Genomic DNA, 25,457 nt, shown 5'->3' with positions numbered 1-25,457 from the left:
TGAGGCCAGGAGCCCAAGACCAGCCTAAGCAGCATAGTGAGACCCCGTCTCTACAAAATAAAGAAGTTTAAAAAGTTAAAGAAAACGAATTTTGGAAAAAGCAGTATCACATAGAAAATTAATGAGAATATATTATCGAGGACAGCCATGTCCTAAAAGAAAAAAAAAAAAGCTATTCATCATGATGCAAGACTTCAAAATATGTTAATCATCATAAAAGTTGGGCAGTTCATGTGGACAATCTCCATGCAATTGCCCATCATCTATCCCTGCAATACACATTTTCTATGTTGAATTTTCTTTTGAGTTTGCTTTTGTTTTTCTGTTTTCTCTTTTAGCTTCTTCATTTTTTAAATTGTCAGCATTATGTTTCACAATTCACTATGCTATGTATTACATCTTAACCTCATTTCTAATACTGGAGGCGTCAACTGTATAAAGACTTTTAGAGAGTTCTCATTTGTTTTAGGCATTTTTTGCAAAGATGATTCAAAGCTCATTATTACAATGGCGACTGTGTATATAAGCATTATACATGTATGTAAAAATGTAGAAACTTCCTCAATAAATAAAGAAAAGTCTTTTTTGTACATCTGCATTTGTGAAAGATGAAATTTCTCAAGATCTTGGCTCTTTGGGTGACTGGTACAGTGGTGACATCATGGTGACCCACCCTGTCAAAAGACTTAGGTTGTCTCTCATGGTATTTCAGATAACTGCAGTTATAAAGCTGGGTGCACACAATTACCAAACAGTGATATGTTCATACATTTCACTTTTTGAACTTTTTTTTTTTTTTTCTGAGAGACAGTCTCGCTTTTTCGCCCAGACCGGAGTGCAGGGGCACGATCTCGGCTCACTGCAACCTCCGCCTCCCTGGTTCAAGCAATTCTCCTGCCTCAGCCACCCAAGTAACTGGGACTAAAGGCGCCCGCCACCACGCCTGGCTAATTTGAACTTTTTTTATGAATACAGTTCATCTGCTCATCCCTACGTGACTGTTGTTAGTATACCTGAGGTGGGCGTGGCCAGGCGGGAACCCCCAGGCTCGGGGAAGCTCACCCAGGGTCCCAACCAGCGCCTCGCCCCGCTTTCGCTCCAGCTAGGCGGCGCTCCCCGACCACCGGCAGCAGCAGGTCTGGTGGCTGGGCCGCGGTGTTGGGGCCAGGCGCGGGGAGGCGGGGATCTGGCGGCCAAGGCTGGGACTTCGCGGCCGCTGAGGTGAGTTGCGGGGCGGCGGCGGGAGGGGGCGCTGTGGAGCCGCCCGACCGCCGCGCGAAGGAAGTGCTCTCTTGGCCGCCGCCGCCGCCGCCGCCGCCGCCGCCGCCGCCGCCGCCGCAGCCGCGCCGGAGGGGTTGCCCGAGCCGCGCTGCGGGGGCCGAGATGTCGTCCCGGCCGGGGCGCGAGGACGCGGGGGCTGGGGGCGCGCGGCGGCCGCGTGAGCCGCCGGAGCAGGAGCTGCAGCGACGTCGGGAGCAGAAGCGGCGGCGGCACGACGCGCAGCAGCTGCAGCAGCTCAAGCACCTGGAGTCCTTGTGAGTCCCGAGCTGCCGTCCGCGCGCGGCCAGTCTTCTGAAACCTGGGGCCGGGGGCGCGGGACGCGGTGGTGGGCGCTAAGCCGGGTCCTCCGAGCCCCCCCGAGCAGGCACGGGGGCCGGGCTCGGCAGGAGCCTAGTGCGGGCGACCGATGTCGGGCGCCGCGGTCAAGGACTTCAAGTCCGTCCTCCTGATGGGGAGCGAGGGGCGTTCAGGGAGCCAGCTGCCGCTCGGCACCGAGCAGAATCTGACTTGGGAGGCCCTGCGCTTCCCTAGCTCCACGGAGTTCCAGGACAGTCCAGATGACCCGGGAGAGTGTGGTATAAAGAAGATTCAAATGTAGGGGAGGGAAATATGGCTTCCCTCTACCTTTCTAAGTTCTTCAGCTGGACCACAAATTAAATTGTTATAAGACAGATTAACAGGAGAAAAACTGTTTTAATTATGTACCCATGCACTGGAGGACCACAAAAGTGGGAGACTGAAAGAAGGGCCAGGGAATAGGGGCGTGGGCCTTTTGGGGCGTGGTGCAGACGTTATGGAAGGGTGAGGGGGGAAATGTATGGTGAATAAAGGTTGCTTTGTTATCCCGATGAGGCCCTCGGGCGATAAAAGTTGCCTCCAAGCAGCTCTCTTCCTGATACAGAAACATTTACTACAGAAAATTTCCTTTATAGGTGTAAATTTCTCTTTACAACAGGAAGAGTCGAAAAATAATAAGAACAAAAGGGAAAAAAGCAGAGTCATACTTTATTTTAGGCAGTTGAGGGGTAGCTGAATAAGTTATCCTGTGTTGTTTGATTCTGTTACTTATAGCTCAGTCATCAATATGCCGGAGTGGCATGTTTGAGGATGGTGTATTCTTGTCGTTTGCAGTCATTTATCAGGATGGCTTTTCCTAAATTCTAACACAAACCTGGGGTGGAAAGTTTAGTCAGCAACTCTTTCAGTTCTTGTCCGTGATTCTATAGTTAGCTGCCTAAAACAACCTTTTCTGAGTGTGGCATTCACTCAATTATTCAAGAATTCGTTTCTGTTTTAGGCGCTCCTAGTTACCTATGCTAAGTAGGTGTTAAATTAAGTACAGCCTAAAGCTGCCTCCTTGAATATTTTAAGTTTAGCCTAAAAGTTTCTCTATACTTAGTGAACTGTAACCTAAGTGGATGTGTAAACAGACTGTAACCTACTGTTACAAGTACCTGAGTCTCATACAGTCACAGCAGCTGATTTTCAGGCCGTCACAGGTGGTCAACCTTTGAAACCCTGTTCAAATAAGGCAGACGCCAGGCTGTATGGAATCCAGCTATTTCTCTACCTCACTTTGCTTTTCTGTACATCACTTTCCTTTTCCTGTCCATAAATGTTATCCCACCAGGTGGCAGCCTCAGAGTTGCTCTGGACCTATTCTGGTTCTGGGGGTGCCCGCTTTGAAAACAGTTTTTTGCTCAAGTAAAGTTTAATTTGCCTACTTTTTTAAAAACATAATTCGTATAAGGAAAGATCCTCAAAGAGTTAAAATCCTTTATAATTAACCTTCTAGGAGGTTTGATGTGAGATAAATTCCTATGTTGGGACCTGGCCTGCTCTTTTTCCAGCATGGCCCGCTCTGAACTTTTCCCCTTAGCAGGGCAGGGGTTGCAGGATAGAGACTCTGCATTGTGCGCATCCACGCTACAGGGCAGTCCTGACCCTTTCAAGTCACTATGTGGCGCTCGTGGTCTCCCAGGGAAGTCAGGTGTTCAAAGGTCTTCCCCTAGCATAAGCACCAGAATGCCTGGCCCTGCCCAGCCCTCAATGTATTTAGCTATAGGATGCTAGAGGATGGTTAATTCCACTTATTTGTAGCTCAGAGAGCTTTTTCACAGATGAGAGAGATTATAACCTACTTTTATAGATGAAAAAATGGAGGAACAGTGGTTAAGTCATGTGATCAAGCATACATTGACCAGCTAACCAGCAAATCTAGAGCTGAACTCAGGTGTCTGATTGACTGGTGGGATTTTTCCAGTTTCTGAGATTTAAAACTGAATGAGCTGTTGAGAGATTTGCTTTGGCTAGCTCAGAATCTTGTTTGAGCTTTAAATTGTATTTATACCAGAGTAATATGTAGTTTTAAAATTCAAATAGTACTAAAAATGCTACCAAAAAATAGCAATAGGCTGCCCGACTCCTCAGTAACCACTCATATTCCCTGTGTCCCTCTTCCCCCTCCCAAACCAGGCTTCTCTGTGTAAACTTTTAGGTTTTACTTCTGGGATTTAACTGTATATTTATTTATTTTTAATTTTTTACTTTTATTTTTATTTTTGAGACAGAGTCTCGCTCTGTCGCCCAGGCTGGAGTGCAGTGGTGCAGTCTTGGCTCACTGCAACCTCCACCTCTTGGGGTCAAGTGATTCTCCTGCCTCAGGTTCCCAAGTACCTGGGTACTACAGGCGCACATCACATGCCCAGCTAATTTTTGTATTTTTAGTAGAGATGGAGATTCACCGTGTTAGCCAGGATGGTCTCGATCTCTTGACATAGTGATCTGCCCACCTCAGCCTCCCAAAGTGCTGGGATTACAGGCATGAGCCACTGCGCCCACCAACTGTATATTCCTAAATTGCATATTTATACTGTTTACATCAATTCAACATCTTAGACATACCATTAACTTCTTGTCATAGTAAGGATTTAGTTCTTTACCAACCCTTCTTGTTTATAATCTTCCAGTATAGATCTATCATAGCAGTTTTTGCTAAACAAATGCTTAGTATTAACATTATTATAACTAGGCTGGGCTCTGTGGCTCATGCCTGTAATCCCACCACCTTGGGAGGTAGAGGTGGGAAGATTGCTTGAGGCCAGAAGTTCTAGACCAGCCTGGGCAACATTTATAGACCTTATCTCTGCAAAAAAGAAAAGGAAATAAATTAACCAGGTGTGGTGGTACATGCCTGTGGTTCCAGCTACTTGGGAGGCTGAAGTGGGAAGATCTGCTTGAGCCTGGGGGGTTGAGGCTGCAGTGAGCCCTGGTTGCGCCACTGCATTCCAGCCTGGGCGACAGAGTGATATCCTGTCTCAAAAGCAAAAGCAAACAAAAAATACAGTACTATAACTATGAATTATTACTCACTTTTGAGCCAAGTAGTGTTCTCTGATTTATTTTGCTTTCTATACTATTGTTAACTTTTAAGTAGTTAGTAAGAGTCTGTTTTTCACTTGCTTAATTTTCTACGGCTGTTTTTCCCCCAACGTCTCCAAAATCTGAGTACCATGAAGGTGAAAAGTTATCTTTCCTTACCTATCATAGGAGTCACAGCGGATACTCCTATAACAAAAGATAGGTCAACAAGAGAAAAGCATAACAAATGTATTTAATCACAGTTCTATGTGGCATGGGAACGTTGAGAAAGGAAGCCCCAGAGACCCAGAGGAAACTATTTTTATGCTTAGTTTGGATGAAGAATGTATAGCAGTATAGAAATATAATTGGACAAAAAAGGGTATAATACAGTGGTAATAGGGAAAAGCCCAGCAAGGCCTGTCTATTCAGATTTTTCAGGCCTCTGTGTACGATTACTTCCTCCCAGGTATGGGGCAGGACCCTTTCTGGAACGAGGGGTCCTGATCTATCAAACAAGGTAGGTCAGCTAATTTTTTTTATGGCCAGCTCCGATGCAGAAAGGCAAGGAAATGTTAGGGTAATATTTGTAGGAGCTTATTATTATTGTTTTAAATATTAAAAAAAAAGTTCCACTGAGATTTTATCCTTTTAAAAAAATATATTAAAGTTATTTGTAGGTCTTCTGGCTTGCTTTGTGGGAGACTTGTTCTAGTTTTTATGGCCCACTTACGGAAAAGAGGAATTCTGGCCTCTCTGACTGCTTTGGGGAAGAAAGAAGGGCAGGAGACAGGAGGGCAAGAGAAGGTCAGAGAGCAACTTTCTTCTGAGGCCTTCTCTAATCTCATTTAGTTCAAAGTATTCAGCATGCCAAAGCACCATACTTTGGGGTATCATTTTCTGAGCCCCAGTAGTACTTTTTCCACATATAACTACATATCAGGTAATTAATCAGTTCATTTTTTACCTAGACTCTTCATTCTGTTGTCCTTCAGTACAATAGTTACTTTTTAGACCTGGTCCAGCAGTGGTCCTAGAGCATCCTTTCCCACTCTCCTATCTTGCATCTCATTCCTGGATTCCATGTCTTCCTCTTTATATGTTTACTCTCACATTTTACCAAAGCCAATTCTGCAACTTCCTATGAAAGAGTGCATTGGAGGTAAATCTTTTGATACCTTGCATATCTGAAGATGTCTTTATTCTATCCTAAAACTTGGTACATAATTTGACTAGGTATAAAATTATAGGTCAAAAATGATTTGGGGGCTGGGCGTGGTGGCTCTCACCTGTAATCCCAACACTTTGGGAGGCCAAGGAAGGAGGATCATTTGAAGCCAAGACTTCAAGACCAGCCTGGGCAATAATGTGAGACCCTGTCTCTACAGAAAATTTAAAAATTAGCCAGGCACAATGATATGGACCTGTAGTCCCAGCTACTCGGGAGGCTGAGGCAGGAGGAAAATAGTAACAACAATTTTCACTCAGTTTTGGCGATAGTACATCACTATCTTTTAGCTTCCAAAACTGCTAAGGAGTTTGATGCCATTCTGACTCCCTTTCTTTTATGTTACCTATTCAAGTTCACCTCACCCTTAAACGTTAAGAAACTATTTATTGCCGCCATCCTGAAGTTTCATGATGTCAGTCTTTTCCAATTGACTTTTCTTTTTAACTTTTATTTTAGGTTCAGGGGTACCTGTGTAGGTTTATTATATTTATTTCATCACCCAGGTACTAAGCCTAGTACCCAATAGTTATTTTTTCTGATGCTCACCCTCCACCCTCAAGTAGGCCCCAGTGTGTGTTGTTCCCCAGTGCAGTTGACCCTTTTTTTCTTGACATGTCATAAATGCATTAACCACATACATAAATTTCTGTCTTATTTCCTCTCCTCAATTTTGTTTTTTCCTTCTGTTGATTTTCTGTTGCTCTGTCTCTTCTGTTTGTATTTTCATTGTACTTTGTAGATGTATGTTTTTTCTACTAAACATATTTTTTAATTGTTATATTTCTAAATCAAAAAGCTTTTTCTCATTCTGCAAGTTGTTTTTTATAGCATCCTGTTCTTGTTTCATAAGTGAAATATCTTCACTCATCTATGAGGATACTCACTCGTTTTTCTTTTTTGTTGTCTTTTGTTCCCTACATTGCCTCTATTTCTTGTTTGCCTTTTCTTTTGATTTCTGTCTTCCATTTAGTAATTTTTTTTCTTTCTGTACTGTCTGAGTATCCTTGAATCTCAACCATATTTTGTTTTGTTTTGTGTTTTTTAGAGACAAGGTCTCGTTCTGTCACCCAGGCTGGAGCACAATGGCATGATCATAACTCACTGCAGCCTCGACTTCCTGGGCTCAAGTTATCCCCCCTGAATCAGCCTGCAGAGTAGCTGGGACTGCAGGTGCACAGCAGGACACCTAACTAGTTATTTTACACTTTTTTTTAGAGATGGAATCTTACTATGTTGCCCAGGCTGGTCTCGAACTCCTGGCTTCAATGAATCCTCTCACTTCAGCCTCCCAAAGTGCTGGGATTACAGACATGAGCCACTGCTCTGGCCTCAACTCATTTAAGAGTAGGTGCTATACAGCTCTTGTCAGGGCAGCTGTGTGGGGGAGAGAAAAAAGAGAGAAGGTGTTGTTTGTTGATCAAATAGCTTCATGATAGAGCGCTCATGCTGCAGGGTACCCTTTTTATCAAGAGACTTCCATATGTCAGTAGTTGGAGATTTTTTTCTGGGGCTAAGTTCCTCTAGAGAAGGGTCTTGAGTCCTCTGCCTGGGGGCCAGGGATCTCTGCCTGGCTGCCAGTGTTGCCGAGTTGAGGAGGCTAACCCTGCAGGCTCCTTCAAGTGTTGGGCAGGCAGCCTCCTGGCTGTAGGAAGGAAGCTGCATCTTTTGAAAACTGTTACTGCCTCCACCCCAAGAAGTCCATTGCGGTTTCCACTTTCCCAAATTTGTTGAAAACTTCCTCTGATGTTGCCTCCTTTTGGGATATCTTTATGGCCTTTTTATTTTTTCACTGTTATTTTTAAAGCGTGTGGGGAAGGAGACAGATAAGCATGTTGGTCAGTTGGCCATGTTAAATGGGAAACCCCACAGTGCTGTTTTATAAATTGAATTCAAATCTTTTCATCCCTGATGTGATGGAGTCTTTGAGTCTCCACCACAGTTTTCCCTCAGTGACCCTGCCTGCCAGGCCCCTGAGGGCATCGGAGACTTCCACCTGCTCCAACACTCTCTGTCACTCAGTAGCTCCTGGGCTGCCAGGCATAACAGAGTGGACCTTCTGGGTGTATGTGGCAGTTTCACCTCTGCCACACAGTCCCTTGGATGCAGCTGCAGGAACAGCTGTGTGGAATGGAGTACACTTACATTAGGGACTCTTCTCAAAGAAAACCCATCTCAACAGTCAACAGAAAGAGTAATTTGAAAGACTTAACAAAAGATTTCTTACTCTACACACACTTGAGAAGACAGCGTGTCTCCCCTCAGATATAACTAGTCTTCTTCCTACTCAGAGAAAGTTAGTACAGTGCGAATGACTAAGTAAGGCTTTTCAGATGGCACAAAATAATGCACCTCGATCAACTTTTTTCTTTTTATCTTAAGAATTAACTGTAGCTGGACACAGTGGCTCATGTATACAATCCCAGTACTTTGGGAGGCCAAGACAGGAGGATTGCTTGAACCCAGGAGCTCGAGGCTGCAGTGAGCTGTGATCGTGCCACTGCACTCCAGCTTGGGTGACAGTGACTGCAGAGATAAATGCGTACCTCTTAACTGTCACACTGTAGAACCTAAACTGCACATAAACATACTTCAGTTTTCTAATCTGTATTTAGTAGTTAAATACAACTTTGAGAAATATCTTTTTGAGTATACTACATTAATTAATTGTTCAGCCCTAGGAAACAACATGAACCACCCTTCTTTAAACTTGTGAAAACACTTGTAAAATGGACCCTGGGAATGCCATTGCTGATAATATTTCCAAATGTGCAATTGCATCACACTCATTTTCATCTTGACAAGAGTTACTTTTTTTTTCAGAATTTGGATCTCAGTTTGATTGGCCATATATTTTTCGCATAATGCTTGTGGCTCAAAAGGATTCATTTACTGGATTTTTGGATTTATAGACTTTACTGTCAAGCTCCTTCTAGTCTCTATGCATAAGGTGTAGCATTAATGCTTCTAATGAATGGCTACAGATAAACTATATCATCTTCACAAGTTGTGCAGATTTCCATGGTTTGTGCTCTGTTAGGCCTATGTCATGCCACAGATTTTTGTTAGAAATATTTTAAGCATCTACTTTGGGAAAGCACTGTACCACACTTAAAAAGCTAATCGTGTTAATACACAGTTGTTTACTATTTAATCTTCAGGGAACAGATCCAGGATTAGTAGTATTTCTCATTCATTGTCCATCAAGTTACTTTCTCCTACATCTTATAGAAGGGGAGAATGACATTTTTTTTTTTTTTTAAAGACAGAGTCTCACTCTGTCTCCCAGGCTGGAGTGCAATGGTGTGATCTCAGCTCACTGCAACTTCTGCCTCCCAGGTTCTTCTGCCTCAGCCTCCTGAGTAGCTGTGATTACAGGCACCTGCCACCACACTCAGCTAATTTTTGTATTTTTAGTAGAGACAGGGTTCCACCATGTTGGCCAGGCTGGTCTCGAAATCCTGACCTCAAGAGATCTGCCCGCCTCGGCCTCCCAAAGTGCTGGGATTACAGGCGCGAGCCACCATGCCCGACCCAATGAAAATTATTTCACTTTTCCCTTAGTCTATTCTTGACTCCCTTTTCCAATACTCATTGTCTTCTAAAGGGTCCCTTAAACTATGCATAAGACAAGAGTCCGAATGAAGAAAACATTAAATCATTAAGTGTTTCTGTATGTTGCAGTTATTCTGAAGTATTAAAATGAGAGAGCCAGGTGTCATGGTGCCATGGTACACGACTGTAGTCCCAGCTACTCAGGAGGCTGAGGTGGGAGGATTGCTTGAGGTCAGGGGTTTGAGACCAGCCTAGGCAACACAACAAGACCCTGTCTCGGAAAAAAAAAAAGTACTTCCCTAAAGGTTTAAAGGGTCAAGGGACAGACCTGAGCTAAAAATATTTGCAGATTACTCTTCTGGGAGGAGGTACAAATCGCTTTAGGAGCCCGAGAGTTGCTCTTTGAGTGCACAAACAACTCGCCTTCAGAATTTCCTTCCCATCTCGCTGCCTGTCCCATCTGGAGACTTGCATGCTCAGCATTCTGGGTCTCCTCTGGGTTCAGTCCCTGGATGGAAATAAGGAAGGCCTGGCCAGTCTCAGATGGCAGGTGCCACTGAGCACAGGGAGGAGAAGCGTTCCGCTCTTCTCAGGTGATTGCTTGTCTGCAAATCAGCAATAAAAGCTTATTGTTGCTAAAATCTCTGATTAAAAATCCGACAGCCCCTTTTTTGCAGTAACTTGATATGTTATGTTTACATTAACATGGTTGATAAGGTTTTGTTTTTTGTTTTCCAGTTATGAAAAACCTCCTCCTGGGCTTATCAAGGTTAGTGTGAAGTTTGTACTCTTGGTTATTCCACTAGACATACTTGTAGACTTAGTAACTTGTTATGAAAAATGATTGCATGATATTTAAATCTCCTTTTACCAAAAGCCTATTTCTTTCCTGCAGATGACTGAGGGGTCATAATTTTTAGTTTTGTCACAAGGCACTGCCTTTGTAGAAATTTCATCAGCCATGTTTCCCTTCCCCAAAGAACCAGTGCAGGCCCACGTGGATTCCTTGGCCTTGCCCCTCTTCTGTCTTGCTGGGGACGGCATCTCTACGCTCCTTTTCCTTGTCGTCCTCACCCAGCTCAGCCCCTCGTCCTGTGCCAGTTTCTTGAGCTCAGCAGCTCAGAGAGCAGTAAACTCTGAGGAGACCCGACAGCTCATCCAGTCCCGCTCCCCAGTGCAGGCATCCCTCCTGCAGCTCCCTGGCCACAGCACCAGGGTGTGTGTGCACGAGAGAGACTTAGAGTGGCAGGCCACAGCAAAGAAAACTTGCTGTTTCATAACTCTCAATGAAGAAATATTTTTTAAAAACATTAGTCTATTGTAAATTTAATATTCATAGAAACTTGAAAAAAATCCAAGTTTAAAAACACATTAATTGTAAATGCAGTTATTGAGTGGCAAAAATGCACATCAGAGATACAGCATGCATGTGACTATAAAATATGACAGGGCCTTCAGGGTATAATAAGCTATAACAGGCCATTTCTATTATTCCAGGAAGTCTGGTTTACTTTAATTCTACATTTTGAGGTAGTGAAACTTTTTTGTTTTTAATCTGAAATCTAATTTGGAGTTCACCACTCATTGCTATATAAGGAGAGATTTTTCTGCTTCACCAGTAACTTTTCTCTAAGAACAGCTACATTGTTTTTGGTATAATTATTTTGGTACATTTGTTTCTTGTTTTTTCAGTCAGGTGTAACTTGTCTTTTTTTCTAGTTTTGAGGGATAACTAAGATATTGTTGGCACCAGAAGCCCAGGAAAAAGCCAGGCGAGGGTGGCTCCAAGGGGAGCAGGAGAGAATCCAGCACTGTCTTGCCATGCTGTTTATACCTGTTCCCTTTTTTAGGAAGATGAGACTAAGCCAGAAGATTGTATACCAGATGTACCAGGCAATGAACATGCCAGGGAATTTCTGGCTCATGCACCAACTAAAGGACTTTGGATGCCACTGGGGAAAGAAGTCAAAGTGATGCAGTGTGAGTGTGGGAGAGTTTCCCTAATCCATGCAACTTACACGCCGCAAAGGGTGTTTACTTCTTTTATTTAACTTGTTCTCATCACAGCCCTCTTATAGCCAAGGCATGTTCTCCATCTTCTAGATGAGGAAGCATCCACCCCACCCCCTACCCCCATGCCATGTGAAGACAAAGAAAGAGGTCTGTCATCTTAAGCCAGGAAGAAAGCTCTCACCACAAACCCACCTTGCTGGGGCCCTGATCTCAGATTTCCAACCTACAGAATGAATGAGAAAACCAGTTTCTTCTGTTGTTTAGGCCACTCAGTGTATGGCATTTTGTTATGTCAGCCCGAGCTGACTAAGACACTATCTTTCTGCAAGTTCCCTTAGCCTCTCTCCTATGCTGGATCACCCATTTTCCTGTGTCTTGAGTCTTCTTTATTATTATATTCTCTCCTTATGGTATAACAAATCCTATGGCAGTTACCTTCAAAACGGATTTATAGGAGATAAAAATGTCAAGACCTTTACTTCTCTGGAATTGTCTTTGACAGATTTTTAACTTTACCAGGATATTGAATTCTAATTTAAAAATCAGTTTCCTTAAGAATTTTGATAGGAATGCTTCATTGCCTCATCATTTGTTAAGAGCACAGATAACATGCCTCAGAATTCATTATCTATCAGTTTTTCTTCTTTGGGTGGATTATATTTTCCCAGAGAAGGCTCCCACGTGGAGGGAAAGCCATGCTATGAGTGTTCTGGGAGCCGAGTGGAAGGAGTCTGGAAATGGGTCCATCTGCTTTTCATTCATTCGTGTGACCCTTTGTGGCACTGTAGCAGCTTCCTTCAGACCTACCTGATGTCTCCCTGTTCTTCCTGGTCAGAGACCCTCTGTTTTACCTTTTCCAGACCTTAAACAACCTTCTACCAGGGTCAGGGAAACAGGGTCTCAATCTGTCACCCAGGCTGGAGTACAGTGGTGCGATCACAGCTTTCTGCAGCCTCAGCCTCCCAGAATCAGGTGATCTCACCTCAGCCTCCGAGATAGCTGGGACTACAGGTGTGCGCCACCAGGCTCAGCTAATTTTTTTGTATTTTTGTAGAGATAGGGTTTCACCATGTTGCCTAAGCTAGTCTTGAAGTCCTGGCCTCAAGCAGTCTGCTCGCCACTGCCTTCCAAAGTGCTAGGATTACAGGTATGAGCCACTGTGCCCAGTCAACGTTAATATTCTAAGAGAACTTGTGATTTTGTTTACTTATAATAAGTGAGAGCTTTGAACAGACTCAACCTGAGAAAGAAGCTTTTATAGTGTCTAAAATAGTAAATGAGAAGCAAAGATACTTTATGAAAATATTTACTCTGAAAAATATACTGAGACACACTTTTAAAAAAATGTACCTTTTGGGCCGGGCGTGGTTGGTCACGCCTGTAATCCCAGCACTTTGGGAAGCCGAGGCAGGCGGATCACCTGAGGTCAGGAGTTCAAGACCAGCCTGGGCAACATGACAAAACCCCGTCTCTACTAAAAATACAAAAATTAGCCGGGTGTGGTGGTGAGCACCTGAAATCCCAGCTACCCAGGAGGCTGAGACAGAAGAATATCTTGAACCCAGGAGGCAGAGGTTGCAGTGAGCCAAGATCACGCCACTGGACTCCAGCCTGAGTGACAGAGCAGGACTCTATCTCAAAAAAAAAAAAAAAAACTTACCTTTTGAAGTAATTTTCCATTGGATTGCTTCATAAATACTTGGTGAAAGATTATTATTCCTAAAGGTATAAGACTCAAGAATGCTTGGGAAAGCAATTAGTTTACCTCTGTTTCTGGGATCTTACATGGCTTGTCCATAATTCTATTTTGTTTTAGAATTGGAGTTTAATGAAGAAAAACTTGAATATATTCTGCTGATTCTTTATCTTGAGTAGGTGAAACTGTGTTATCTTACAGAAATAATTCTTTTTGTTTTTAGGTTGGCGTTGCAAACGGTATGGTCACCGAACGGGCGACAAAGAATGCCCTTTCTTTATCAAAGGCAACCAGAAGTTAGAGCAGTTCAGAGTGGTAAGTAAAGTCCCAGAGTGTCAATTTACATTTATCAGAAATAGTGAAAATCAGTGAAGCAGAAAGTCACCAGTGAACTGAACGTTCACAGAAAATACATTCCCAGAAGCCCTTTGACCAAAGTGTGTGATGCTAACTACATGCTTATTAAATTACATTTGTATGACAAATTAGCTCTTCAACAAAAAAAGGAATTCTTATTAAAGTGGTCTTTGCTTATAACTTGGAAGAGTGATTGTTTTTTTCCTGAAACAGACATTGTTATCTATTCAACCCCCCTTTTTAAAATTTACTATGTAAAAAGTCATGTTTCATAACTAAAATCAGGGATTTAATTTCCCAGTCTTTAAAGAGTACATGTCTTTAAATTGTAAGATTAAAGTGTCCGTATATTTTTTCTTCAGATGACAGTTATTTCCTGTATTTTTCTTTTGTTTGGTTTTGAGGTGGCAGTGTTACAGCTCTGTGACTGCTCCTGCAGAGCAGGGCTACCCCAAAGAGATTGTGCTGAGAGTAGCCATTTCCTGTATTTTTCTAATTGGAAAATCCTTTTTTTAGCCTAAATGAGTTTTCAGTGATGTGACCTAGAACATGTTGAACATGCAGCTACATCAAACAGAAAAAAAAAAAAATAAGCTGGTTTTCATAACATAGGCATTTTATTGTATTTAACTTGTGGTCCATGAAGCCTAACCAAACCTTAACCTTCTCTGACGCTTAAGGCACATGAAGATCCCATGTATGACATCATACGAGACAATAAACGACATGAAAAGGACGTAAGGTGAGGTCATCCTGATGATAACAATATCCTCTTAAAGTTCTAAAATTATATAAAGTTGGAGAAAATCACTCTAGTGTTAGAGGAATGGTGCAGTAAACATGGTACTTCAATTGTGAAAATACGTGGAGTGCAGGAGTCATGGCTGAAAAGGCCAGTGTTGGGAATGAGCAGGCCAGCCTTCTCCTTGGGTTAGCTTAAAGCCATGGGCTTGGTCCAGCTCTCTGGCCACTGCAGTTGATGTTGGCAACCCATGTTGTGCTGTCTACTTGTACAGTACAATTGATACTTTCATATGATTCAGATTATCTTCTCCAAAGTCTTTAGGGATCTGAGCTTTTGTTAAAAATTATACTTAGGCCAGGCTCAGTGGCTCACACCTGTAATCCTAACACTTTGGGAGGTCGAGGCCAGCGGATCACTGAAGTCTAGGCGTTTGAGACCAGCCTGGACCATATGGCAAAAACCCCATCTTTGCAAAAAAATTTAAAAATAAAAATTAGCCAGGTATGGCAGCATGCACCTGTAGTTCCAGCCACTCAGGAGGATGAGGTGGGAGGATCTACTTGACCCCAGGAGGTTGAGGCTGCAGTGAGCCATGATTGTACCACTGCACTCCAGCCTAGGTGACAGAGGAAGACCCTATCTCTTAAAAAAAAAAAAAAAATTAGACATGATTAGAGAAAGGTGGAAAAAATTGGAGGGTTTTTTCAAATTGGTGGCATGATAACTGTTAAAGATGTAGATTAAAAAATTGAGCAGTAGGGGAATGGTTTAGTAAAGTATGCGTCTGTTAGAAATTACAATTGTAAGGACTGTGGAGACAGGAGAAATGTCTAGGACAATAAAAATACAAAATAGCTTGTACACTGGTTACAGTCACGTAAAGTAGGCATTCAGTGGAGAAGAATGGAGAAAACAGGTAAAAAGAAAAATACTGTGTTTGTGACATGGTTATTCATCTTCCTCCTATACTGCTTTTGAATGACATATTTATCTAAGAAACTGTATAAGTTAAAGCTAAAACTCACTGTTCTTTGATCAATTTTGAATGTTTAGGATACAGCAGTTAAAACAGTTACTGGAGGATTCTACCTCAGATGAAGATGGGAGCAGCTCCAGTTCCTCTGAAGGTAAAGAGAAACACAAGAAAAAGAAGAAGAAAGAAAAGCAAAAGAAAAGGAAAAAAGAAAAGAAAAAGAAGAAAAAACGGAAGCACAAATCTTCCAAGTCAAATGAGAGTTCTGACTCAGAGTGACAAGGATGTGACTTGTTCAACATTCTCTTCTCAAACACTGACCAAGGAACAGAGGAAGATGCAGTCAGAGAAAGTAGCAGGATAGAGATGCAGAGACAGGAGGATACGTGGGTCACAGCAGTGAGCTCCCACCTGCCTTCCAGTGAAGATGTGACTCCAGGAGAGGGAGTGTCTCCTTCCAGGTGCTAGCTCTGGACAGCCGCTGATTTTAGGTAGGAAAAGTTTCTTTGGTGTTGTCCTCCCTGCTGGTCACATGAGTTTATGATTCCTTTGAAATGTCTCCCGCAGGGTGGCAGGACTGGGGGAGTCTCTGAGGTGTGTCTTCCATGCCCTCCCACAGCTTGTGCCCTCCACAGTGTGGACTCAGGTCCCATAGATATCAGGCTGGAGTCTTCTTTGTTGTTAAGAATAATAAAAGCTCATTATTTATTTTTTAAATGGAATATATTTATTTATTAATAATATATAAGTATAAATAATACATAATACAAATTTAAAAGGTACATAAAATTTAATCATGAAAACTCTTCTTTCTTCCTTTCTACTCCACTTACTTTCCCCAATGTCTACCAGTGGTACTAGTTTCTTGTGAATATTTTATATATCACAAGCAAGTACAGGGCTTTTCTTACACAAATGCTATCCACATGCACTCACACATAGTTACATTTTAAACTTAGAAGTATGAACCTTGCAGTGGTCAGTAGCTGAGGAGGGTTGGATCCAGGACCAACTCCCTCAATCCCTCATAGATACCAAAATCTGTGGATGCCCAAGTCCCTTACATTAAATGGCGTGCTATTTGCCTATTGCCTACATACATCTTCCCATATACTGTAATTCATCTGTAGATTACTTATAACACCTAATACAATGTAAACAGTTGTTATAATATATTTAGGGAATAATGGCAAGAGAGAGTCTGTGCATGTTCCATAGAGACAGAACCATCCATTTATTTTTTTGAATATTTTCTATCTGTAGTTTGATGAATTCACAAATGTAGAACTTGCTGATAGGGTGGGCCCACTGTTTTTATATATCGAGTATATTTGGCTTTACTGCCATATCAGAATTGTACATTTATATTTACCTGACACGATTTGTTGATTGGGGGCTAGGGAGTTCTTAAAACAATGAAAAACCTTGTATGGCTGCATTCTACTTCACTTGCTTTCTACTACCAAAGTCCCACAATTTTCACAGAGTGACTAAGACAAAGTTTAGGAATATACAGGGATTTCCATACTGGGTCAGGTACCCACATCCCAAAATCTCTCTCCCTTTCTTTCTCTTCCTGTTGCCTGACCACAGCCCACCTGTGCCCTTGTAGCTGAGACTAGGCCACAGTAGAAGCATCTCAGGAGGCCAGAGTGTGTCAGTCTATTGTTTGCTGAGCCAAAGTGAAGCTGGATCTTGCTCATAGGCAAGTGTGTTCCTCTGTGGCGAACACTGGACTCTTGATGCTTTAGGCACTCAGTCAGGGTCCCAGAAACTCACTCCCATTTTTTGCTACTTTTCCTGGGGTTTGGATTCCCTCCTTTTTAAGGAGCAGCCAAGCCAGGCCCAGACTGACCCTTCTCCAGCTCTCAGCAGTCAGTGCTACTATTCTTGACCTTGGAATACAACCTGAATGGGTTTTCACACAATCAAGAATGGGATGGCCAGGACTTATTATTTATGAAAACTGTAAGGCCAGTGGATTCAGCCTTGCCTTACACTTACCCTTGTCATGCAGAACACAGGCCATCTGTCCTCTGCCATATGCTCAGCATTTCCCACCCAGGTACAGCCGGTCCTCTTCTTCCAGGAACTGGCTACTGTCCCTCCGCAATCCCATTCATGATAAAACCATTCTTACACAACATGAGAGATGCTGCATCGATAATTATCAGGACTTCGAGGCATCCAGATCAACTAAAGATGCAGATTCCTGTGCTCCACTCAAAAACTACCAGAATTTTCCATTTCCTAGGTCTGGGGTGAATCTGGGAATCTACCTTGCTAACAAGTGATGCTGACACTGTTGGTTCAGGAACCCCACTTGGAGAACCTGTGCTCTAGATCTCTACCCTCTTACTGAAGCCTTCTTCTACTTCCTGCTTTAACTGGAATCCAGCCATCCACCCCTGCAGCCCTTGCAAGTGAATTGCTATCCCTTCTCTCTCACTGGTTTTCTCTGTCTTGTCTGTTTCTGGCCTAGATTCTGGGGAACATCACTTCAGCCTGTCATCTCCCCTGACCTGTGATCCTTTTGTCCAGCTCTCCCAAAAGAAACTTCAATTAAAATCTTTCACTTCTGCATATTGTATGTACAGACTGCATGGGGAAAACACATACCCATGTAGATTGATGCCCCCACAAATTCATCATCTCCAAACTCAAATATTTGAGAACTGACCCCAAAATGCTGACTAGCAAACCAAAAGCTTGTTAGCCATCTATTTAAACCTTCTTCATTCTCAGGCATTTCCTTCAGGTTCTGCATTTTCTACTCCTATCCAGGAAGACAATATCAGCCCTCAGACCTCCCCTCACTAATGCAGCCTACCATCTCACCATCATGGTGTGCATGTTAGGCAAAATTCTAAAATGGCTCATGATCTCTACCCTAATCTTCAGTACTGTTAATAGGATGCATTTTACTCCTGTGACTGGATTATGTTACCAGTACAAGGAGAGGCAGACCATCTGGGTGTTCCTAATCAAATCATGAGAGCCATATGGAACTCTCGAGTTGTCTATGGCTAATAATCAAAGAGGAAGTAAGACAGTCCAAGCCTGTGAAAGATTCCACACATCATCACTGGCTTTAAAGTTGAAGGGGCCACATGGTGAGGGATGCAGCAGACTCTCATCAAAGGTTCCTCACTAACAGCCAGCAAAGAAATGGAGCTGTCAGTCCTACAGCCGAAAGTAACTGAATTCTGCCACCCTCAATGATTCTGGATGCATATTCTTCCCCAGAGCCTCCAGATGGAAGCCCACCTCTGCTGACACCTTGGGTTGGGGCTTGTGAGATGCAAAGTCGACAGCCCACTTGAGCCTGCCCAGGGTTCTGACCTGTACCACCATGAGGTAATCAATGGTGGTGGTTTTGACCTTTTACTTTTGTGGGAAAGTGTTAATGCAGCAACAAACTGATCCAGAAGTTTAATGAGCTTTCCCTCCTCCTCTCAGGCCAGTCCATCACCTGTGCTCTGGACCCCACCATCAGCCAGCAGTAGGGGGCAGTGGCTGGAGCACTGGCCCTGCATCCAGACTGCCTGGCTTTGAATCCCAGCTTGCTAGCTGTGGAGTTGCTCCACCTCTCTGTGCCTCCATGTCCTTGACTGATCATATCTACCTCCTAGACTCCTCATGAGAATAAGGGGACTTGATATGCATAAAGCATTTAGAGCAGGGTGTGGCACATCTCAACTCTAAATGAATGTTACCTGCTCCTGCTGCTACTGGTACTGCTGTCACCATCATCTGATCCTTGGGGAGCTTCCTCCTTTATCCCATGTCACTCACGTCTTGAAACTCTTCCTTTCTATTGTGATCTTGCCACCAGTATTTAAAAAACTTTTAAAATTGTAAAATACATGCTCATAAAGAGTTCACAATTCTGAGCCATTCAAGAATAAAAAGTGAAAGAAGAGTCTACTTATGATGCTTTAATACAGCACTCCAGATCCTGATCAAAATGCGTCAGCAAACACAGATGAACAGGAAGGGTTTTGAATTGTTAGTTTCACATAACAGATAAACACCAGGAATGCTGTTCTGTGACCCCATTTCACTCTATGTTGGTAATCTTACTGCTCACAAGCTTCAGGTGGCTACAAAATCCCTCAGTTTGAATGTGCCATGATTCATTTAACCATTAATCTATTTATCACAATTCATTTGTCTCCTATTTCTCATTCCTACAAATAAGACTGAAAAGAAAATCTTGGGTAAATATCTCGTGTACATGTGCAAATATTTCAATAGGATAGTTTCATAATAAGGCAATTGCGTATTTTAATTGTTACATATACTACCAAATGAGTCAATGCTGTGGTTTGATTATGTCTCCCAGAATTCATATGTTGGAAACTTAATTCCTAGTGCAAAAATATTAAGAGGTGGGGCCTTAAAGAAATGATTATGCCATGAGAGCTCTGTCCTAACAAATGACTTAGTGCTGTTATCTTGTGAGTGGGTTACTTATCTCTAGTGGGCTTGTTATAAAGTGGCCCTTTGTTCCACATGCTCACAATTCCATGCTTTCTCTATTTTTTTTGAGACGGAGTCTCCCTTTGTCACCCAGGCTGGAATGCAGTGGCGTGATCTCGGCTCACTGCAATCTCCACCTCCCAGGTTCAAGCAGTTCTCCTGTCTCAGCCTGCTGAGTAGCTGGGATTACAGGCGTGCATCACCACGCCTGGCTAATTTTTGTATTTTTAGTAGAGACGGGGTTTCATCATGTTGGTCAGGCTGGGCTCAAATTCCTGACCTCGTGATCCATCCACCTCGGCCTCCCAAAGTGCTGGGATTACAGGCGTGAGCCACCGTGCCTGGCCTCTCTCCCTTTAAAAGCAGTCCTGTCTTGGCCAGGCACATTGGTTTATGCCTGTAATCCCAGCACTTCGGGAGGCCAAGGTGGGTGGATCACTTGAGGTCAGGAGATCAAAACCAGCCTGACCAACATGGTGAAACCCTGTCTCTACAGAAAACATAAAAATTAGCCAGGCGTGGCCGGGCGCGGTGGCTCAAGCCTGTAATCCCAGCACTTTGGGAGGCCGAGACGGGTGGATCACGAGGTCAGGAGATCGAGACCATCCTGGCTAACACGGTGAAACCCCGTCTCTACTAAAAAAATACAAAAAACTAGCCGGGCGAGGTGGCGGGCACCTGTAGTCCCAGCTACTCGGGAGGCTGAGGCAGGAGAATGGCATAAACCCGGGAGGCGGAGCTTGCAGTGAGCTGAGATCCGGCCACTGCACTCCAGCCTGGGCGACAGAGCGAGACTCCGTCTCAAAAAAAAAAAAAAAAATTGCCAGGTGTGGTGGTGGGCACCTGTAATCTGAGCTAGTCGGGAGGCTGAGGCAGGAGAATTGCTTGAACCCAGGAGGTGGAGGTTGCAGTGAGCCAAGATTGCTCCATTGCACTCCAGCCTGGGTGACAGAGTAAGACTCTGTCTAAAAAAAAAAAAAAAAACACCATTTCTATTAATTAGGGCTGCACTCTCATCACCTCATTTAACCTTAATTACCTCTTTAAAGGCCGTAGCTCCAAATGCACATTGGGGGTTGGGACTTCAACGAATGAATTTGGGAGAAATACAATTCAGTCCATAACACACCTGGTGCCACCAAAAGAGCTCTTGCAAGGACCATCATTACCTCATTGTTAGCAGATCTACCAGATCCTCTCTAGTCCTTTCTTTGATTTGTTTGGCCTTTGACTTTTTGGGACACTTTTTAAGATCCTCAACATTGGATTTCATGGTTCCTCTCTTCTAGGTTCTCCACCTAACTACTTCAGTGGCTGCTCCTTCCTAGTCTCCCTTATAAGTCTTGGCCTCCATCCTTTAAATATCAATGTTTCTCACAGTTCTGGCGTAGGCCTTCTATGCACTCTTCTGTGATCTCATCCATTTTCATGGCTTCAAATGTCATCAATATTCTGATGACACCAGCCCAGAACTCCCTCAAGCCCTGGGTGTATCCACTTAGACGTCCCATGGGGACCACACCATCTACCCCCTCATAAACATATTACACTCAGCATCTTTTCATCTAACAGCCACCTCAGTGCCTGAGTCAGAAACCTACCCTGGGCTCCCAGAGGTGGTCAGGTGCCCCTTCCCTGTGCTTTAATACCCAGAATAGCCAGCACACTAGTGCAAACGTTTCCTTGCCTCGCTGCCCACAAGTCTTGAAGCTTCTTGAGGATACTGATTATTCTACATGTTGTATGCTAAGCTTCTAACACAATGCATAACACATAGCGGTTTTCAATACAAAGTTATTGCATGTATACAGAAATGGTCCAGTTGAAACATGACTTCGAAGCAGTAGTGGATGCTATGCTGCCCCACCCTCATCTAACCCCACCCCACTCCCACTTTAGCATGCAAGTGCTTACTCTCCCAACAGCCAACAGTTTGCACTCACTTCCCATTTCTACAGATTGCCCATGCCTGAAGAGGAAGAGGGATGCCTCCCCACCAAGGTCACACTCCCCTTTCAAGGGCATCCTACATCTCAATGACAAGGCAACACAGAGGTATAAAATGTGGCTCGTGGCCAGGCGCGGTGGCTCATGCCTGTAATCTCAGCACTTTAGGAGGCCGAGGTGGGTGGATCATGAGGTCAGGAGTTCAAGACCAGCCTGGCCAATATGGTGAAACCCCGTCTCTACTAAAAATACAAAAATTAGCCAGGCGTGGTGGCACACCAGTGACCAGCCTGGCCAACATGGTGAAACCCCATCTCTACTAAAAATAAACCATTAGCTGGGCATGGTGGTGCACACCTGCAGTCCCAGCTACTCCAGAGGCTAAGGCAGGAGAATCGCTTGAACCCGGGAGGTGGAGGTTGCAGTGAGCTGAGATGGTGTCACTGCACTCCACTCCAGCCTGGGCAACAGAGCAAGATTCCATCTCAAAAAAAAAAAAAAAATCACCATTCCTCATGGTGATTCCTCAAAGACCTAAAGACAGAACAACTATTCAACCCAGCATTCCTATTACTGGGTATATACCCAAAGGAATAGAAATCATTCTATTATAAAGACACATGCACATGTATGTTCATTACAGCACTATTCACAATAGCAAAGACATGAAATCAACCTGAAGGCCCATCAATGGTAGACTGGATAAAGAAAATGTGGCACATATCTACCACAAAACACTATGCATCCATAAAAAAGAGTAAGACCATGTCCTTTACAGGGACATGGATGGAGCTGGAGGCCATTATCCTTAGCAAACTAACGCAGGAACAGAAAACCAAATATTGCATGCTCTCACTTATAAGTGGGAGCTAAATGATGAGAACACATGGACACATAGAAGGGAACAACACACACTGGGGCCTATTGGAGAGAGGAGGGTGGGAGGAGGGAGAGGAACAGGAAAAATAACAAATGGGTACTAGGCTTAGCACCTGGGTCATAAAATAAATAATCTATACAACAAATTCCCATGACACAAGTTTACCTATGTAATAAGCCTGCACATGTACCCCTGAACTTAAAAGTTAGAAAAAAAAAAAAAAAAAAACAACTCCATGACTCTCGTTTGGATATAGTTAGGCAAAATTTTAGGCTGCAAATGCAGTTTCCCAATGGTCCCACAGCAACTCTGCCCAGTTTAATTTCCAATTCAGGGATTTAGGCCCATGTAACCTCCTGACTAACAATCCTAGGTAGGGTCAACTCTACATCTCTGGCCAACAGGAAGCAGTTGGAAGATAAGACCTTCAATCCACATGCCAAAAATTTGTCATTGTTGCTCTGTCAGAGGTGAAAATTTGGAGTCCTAATTAAGGAAAAGGAATCAGGCTGGCAGGACTGAGGGAAAGCAAAAAGAGAAAGCAGAGAAGCTATAAGTTGGCCTTTCTTCATGTTCCAGGATACGTAGCCCTCCTGCACCTTACTATCTCCAAACACCTGCAGGTTAGCTCAAGGCAACCTTGACATTATCAATACTCAAAAGTAGCACTGTGCAGTCCAAGAACTATCCTATAGAGTCTCCAGCTAGCCTTTGTTTCTTTGCAGTCAACTCTTTTGCTGGCTGCCCATTGCAACCTTGCAACATATTTTCATACTTTCTTTAATAAATCTGCCTTCTTTACCTACAAATGTCTTGGTAAATTGTTTTTTTCCTGCACCACTGGCCCAGATAGTCATTGCTCACCCACGACAATATACCCTTGGATTCTGTCAACCAGGAAGAGGCAAAATACCAGACTGCAAAGCAGTAAGACAAGATGTTTATTGGCATCTTAGGAATTCCAGACTTGGGAGAAAGAGATTAGGTTAGAAGCCAAACTGTATTCCAAAGTACTGAAGTAAAGTAGGAATTTTTTAAAGGACACTGAAGGTGATTATACAAGTTGGTTTGAAAGAATTATCATTAATGGAAATGGCTGGCTTACTATAAACAACTCCATAGTTCATTGGTGGTTGCTGTTTAGGAGTTGCAGTGCTGGAGGAATTCAGTTGTTTTCCAGGATGTTATGGTCCTGGAAAGTGGCAGTTTGGCCCCATTCAAAGGTTCCAGGCAAGGCAAATTCCTGGGTGGTTGTAGTTTTTGTTTTTGCAGGTTGTAGGTCATGCAGGTAGTCCTTCTTAGCATGGCTTTCCAACTCCATTTTAGGGCTCTGAACCAGAGTGATGCCATTTTGTATTTCACATTTCACAATTTTTATTATTATTTTAGAGCTTAGATCTTGCTCTGTTGCCCAGACTGGAGTGCAGAAGCACAATTATAGCTCACTGAAGCCTCAAACGCCTGGACTCAAGCAATCCTCCTGCTTCATTCTCTTTAGTAGCTGGGACTACAAATGGGTGCCACCATGTGTAGCACATTTCACAATTCTAAAATAATTTGAAACAACACTTCGATAACCTCTAAACTAGATAAAATTATTTTCCCTTTTACAAAAGCCATTCTTATGCCTTATTTATAACCTTACTTTCCAAAAACACATCCTACTTTTGTTGTACACTTTGCAAACATAAGTGTTTCTCTTATATCTAACAGTTTTAATTATACATATTAATTACAATGTTAACTCTTTTTTTTTTTTTTTTTTTTTTTTTTTTTTGAGACGGAGTCTTGCTCTATCAATTAGGCTAGAGTGCAGTGGCACATCTCGGCTCACTGCAACCTCTGCCTCCCGGGTTTAAGCGATTCTCCAGCCTCAGCCTCCTGGGTAGCTGGGATTACAGGCGTGCGCCACTATGCCCAGCTAATTTTTGTATTTTTAGTAGAGATGGGGTTTCACCACGTTGGTGAGGCTGGTCTCAAACTCCTCCTGACCTCAGTTGATCCACCTGCCTCAGCCTCCCAAAGTGCTGGGATTACAGGCATGAGCCACAGTGCCCGGCCAATAATGTTAATTCTTAGGAACTCTAATTTTCAGTGAAAAACCTAGGCAATTAGCAATTATAATTGTTATGTACCAGATGCAGAGCCCAGGACAATGAACAGAGCTTTGAAGACTGCCTAGAGAATCTGAGCCCTCCCCACATGGCCAAGAGGCACAGCTGGTCCAGAGAGGAGGGGCCTAGGTGCTAGGGACACACACATGACCTCAGGCCTTACAAAGGCCACTTGTCTAGACTACAGAATCTAAAGGCTCAAAACCAAAACATAAGCTCACAGACAAGTAAATATTAAAAAATATCACAAGTAACAGTTTAAGTACCTTAAAACGTGTAGTAGAGACAGTATAAATCTGCTTGACCAATACACCCAGGCAAAAATGTCTGAATTCTTGGGACATTTCTATCTTATTTTACCAACAATTTTTAAACTAGTGTTATTTATCAAAGGTTACTAAAATCACACGAACATGAAAAGCATTTGGGCTTATTAATTTATGAGTATTTATTTATAAATCAATTTGGTACCATGTAGACAATGTTCAGACACATATACACATGTATACAAAAAAAAAAAAACAGACACGGTCAGGCACGGTGGCTCACACCTATAATCCCAGCACTTTGGGAGGCCGAGGCTGGCAGATCACAAGGTCAGGAGATTGAGACCATCCTGGGTAACATGGTGAAACCCTGTCTCTACTAAAAAATACAACAAAAATTAGCCAGGTGTGGTGGTGTGTGCCTGTAGTCCCAGCTACTCAGGAGGCTAAGGCAGGAGAATGGCGTGAACCCAGGAGGCGGAGCTTGTAGTGAGCTGAGATCGCACCACTGCACTTCAGCCTAGGAGACAGAACGAGACTCGTCTAAGGAAAAAAAAAAA

At 43.2% G+C, this 25,457-nt stretch overlaps 2 protein-coding genes and 1 long non-coding RNA gene across 4 annotated transcripts in view; 2 read left to right on the top strand and 1 right to left on the bottom strand.

Annotated features, from left to right (window-relative positions):
• Positions 1-25,457, top strand: part of LOC126950102 (uncharacterized) — a 480,177-nt gene that overhangs the window by 274,789 nt on the left and 179,931 nt on the right. The gene's annotated exons all lie outside the window — the stretch shown is intronic.
• Positions 1,318-15,925, top strand: RP9 (RP9 pre-mRNA splicing factor). Of its 2 annotated transcripts, none has more exons than XM_050783290.1 (6): positions 1,318-1,535; positions 10,163-10,193; positions 11,275-11,404; positions 13,357-13,448; positions 14,171-14,232; positions 15,289-15,925. In XM_050783290.1, the coding sequence occupies exons 1-6, from the start codon at positions 1,384-1,386 to the stop codon at positions 15,485-15,487; spliced, it is 666 nt and encodes a 221-aa protein (XP_050639247.1). In that variant the 5' UTR covers positions 1,318-1,383; the 3' UTR covers positions 15,488-15,925. The 2 variants fall into 2 exon arrangements, with proteins under 2 accessions (XP_050639247.1, XP_050639246.1); XM_050783289.1 differs by lacking the exon at positions 1,318-1,535 and adding an exon at positions 1,640-1,875.
• LOC126950111 (uncharacterized) overlaps positions 15,399-25,457 on the bottom strand; it is a 189,675-nt gene continuing 179,616 nt past the window's right edge. Inside the window, exon 2 of the long non-coding RNA XR_007724057.1 lies at positions 15,399-15,619. This is a non-coding gene — a long non-coding RNA (uncharacterized LOC126950111). The remainder of the gene's footprint in view (positions 15,620-25,457) is intronic.

Source organism: Macaca thibetana, chromosome 3 (genome assembly GCF_024542745.1).
Source record: "Macaca thibetana thibetana isolate TM-01 chromosome 3, ASM2454274v1, whole genome shotgun sequence".
NCBI classification, from domain to species: Eukaryota; Metazoa; Chordata; class Mammalia; order Primates; family Cercopithecidae; genus Macaca; species Macaca thibetana.
The sequence above is the reverse complement of the archived record's forward strand: the minus strand, read 5'-3'. Positions and strand labels throughout refer to the sequence as shown.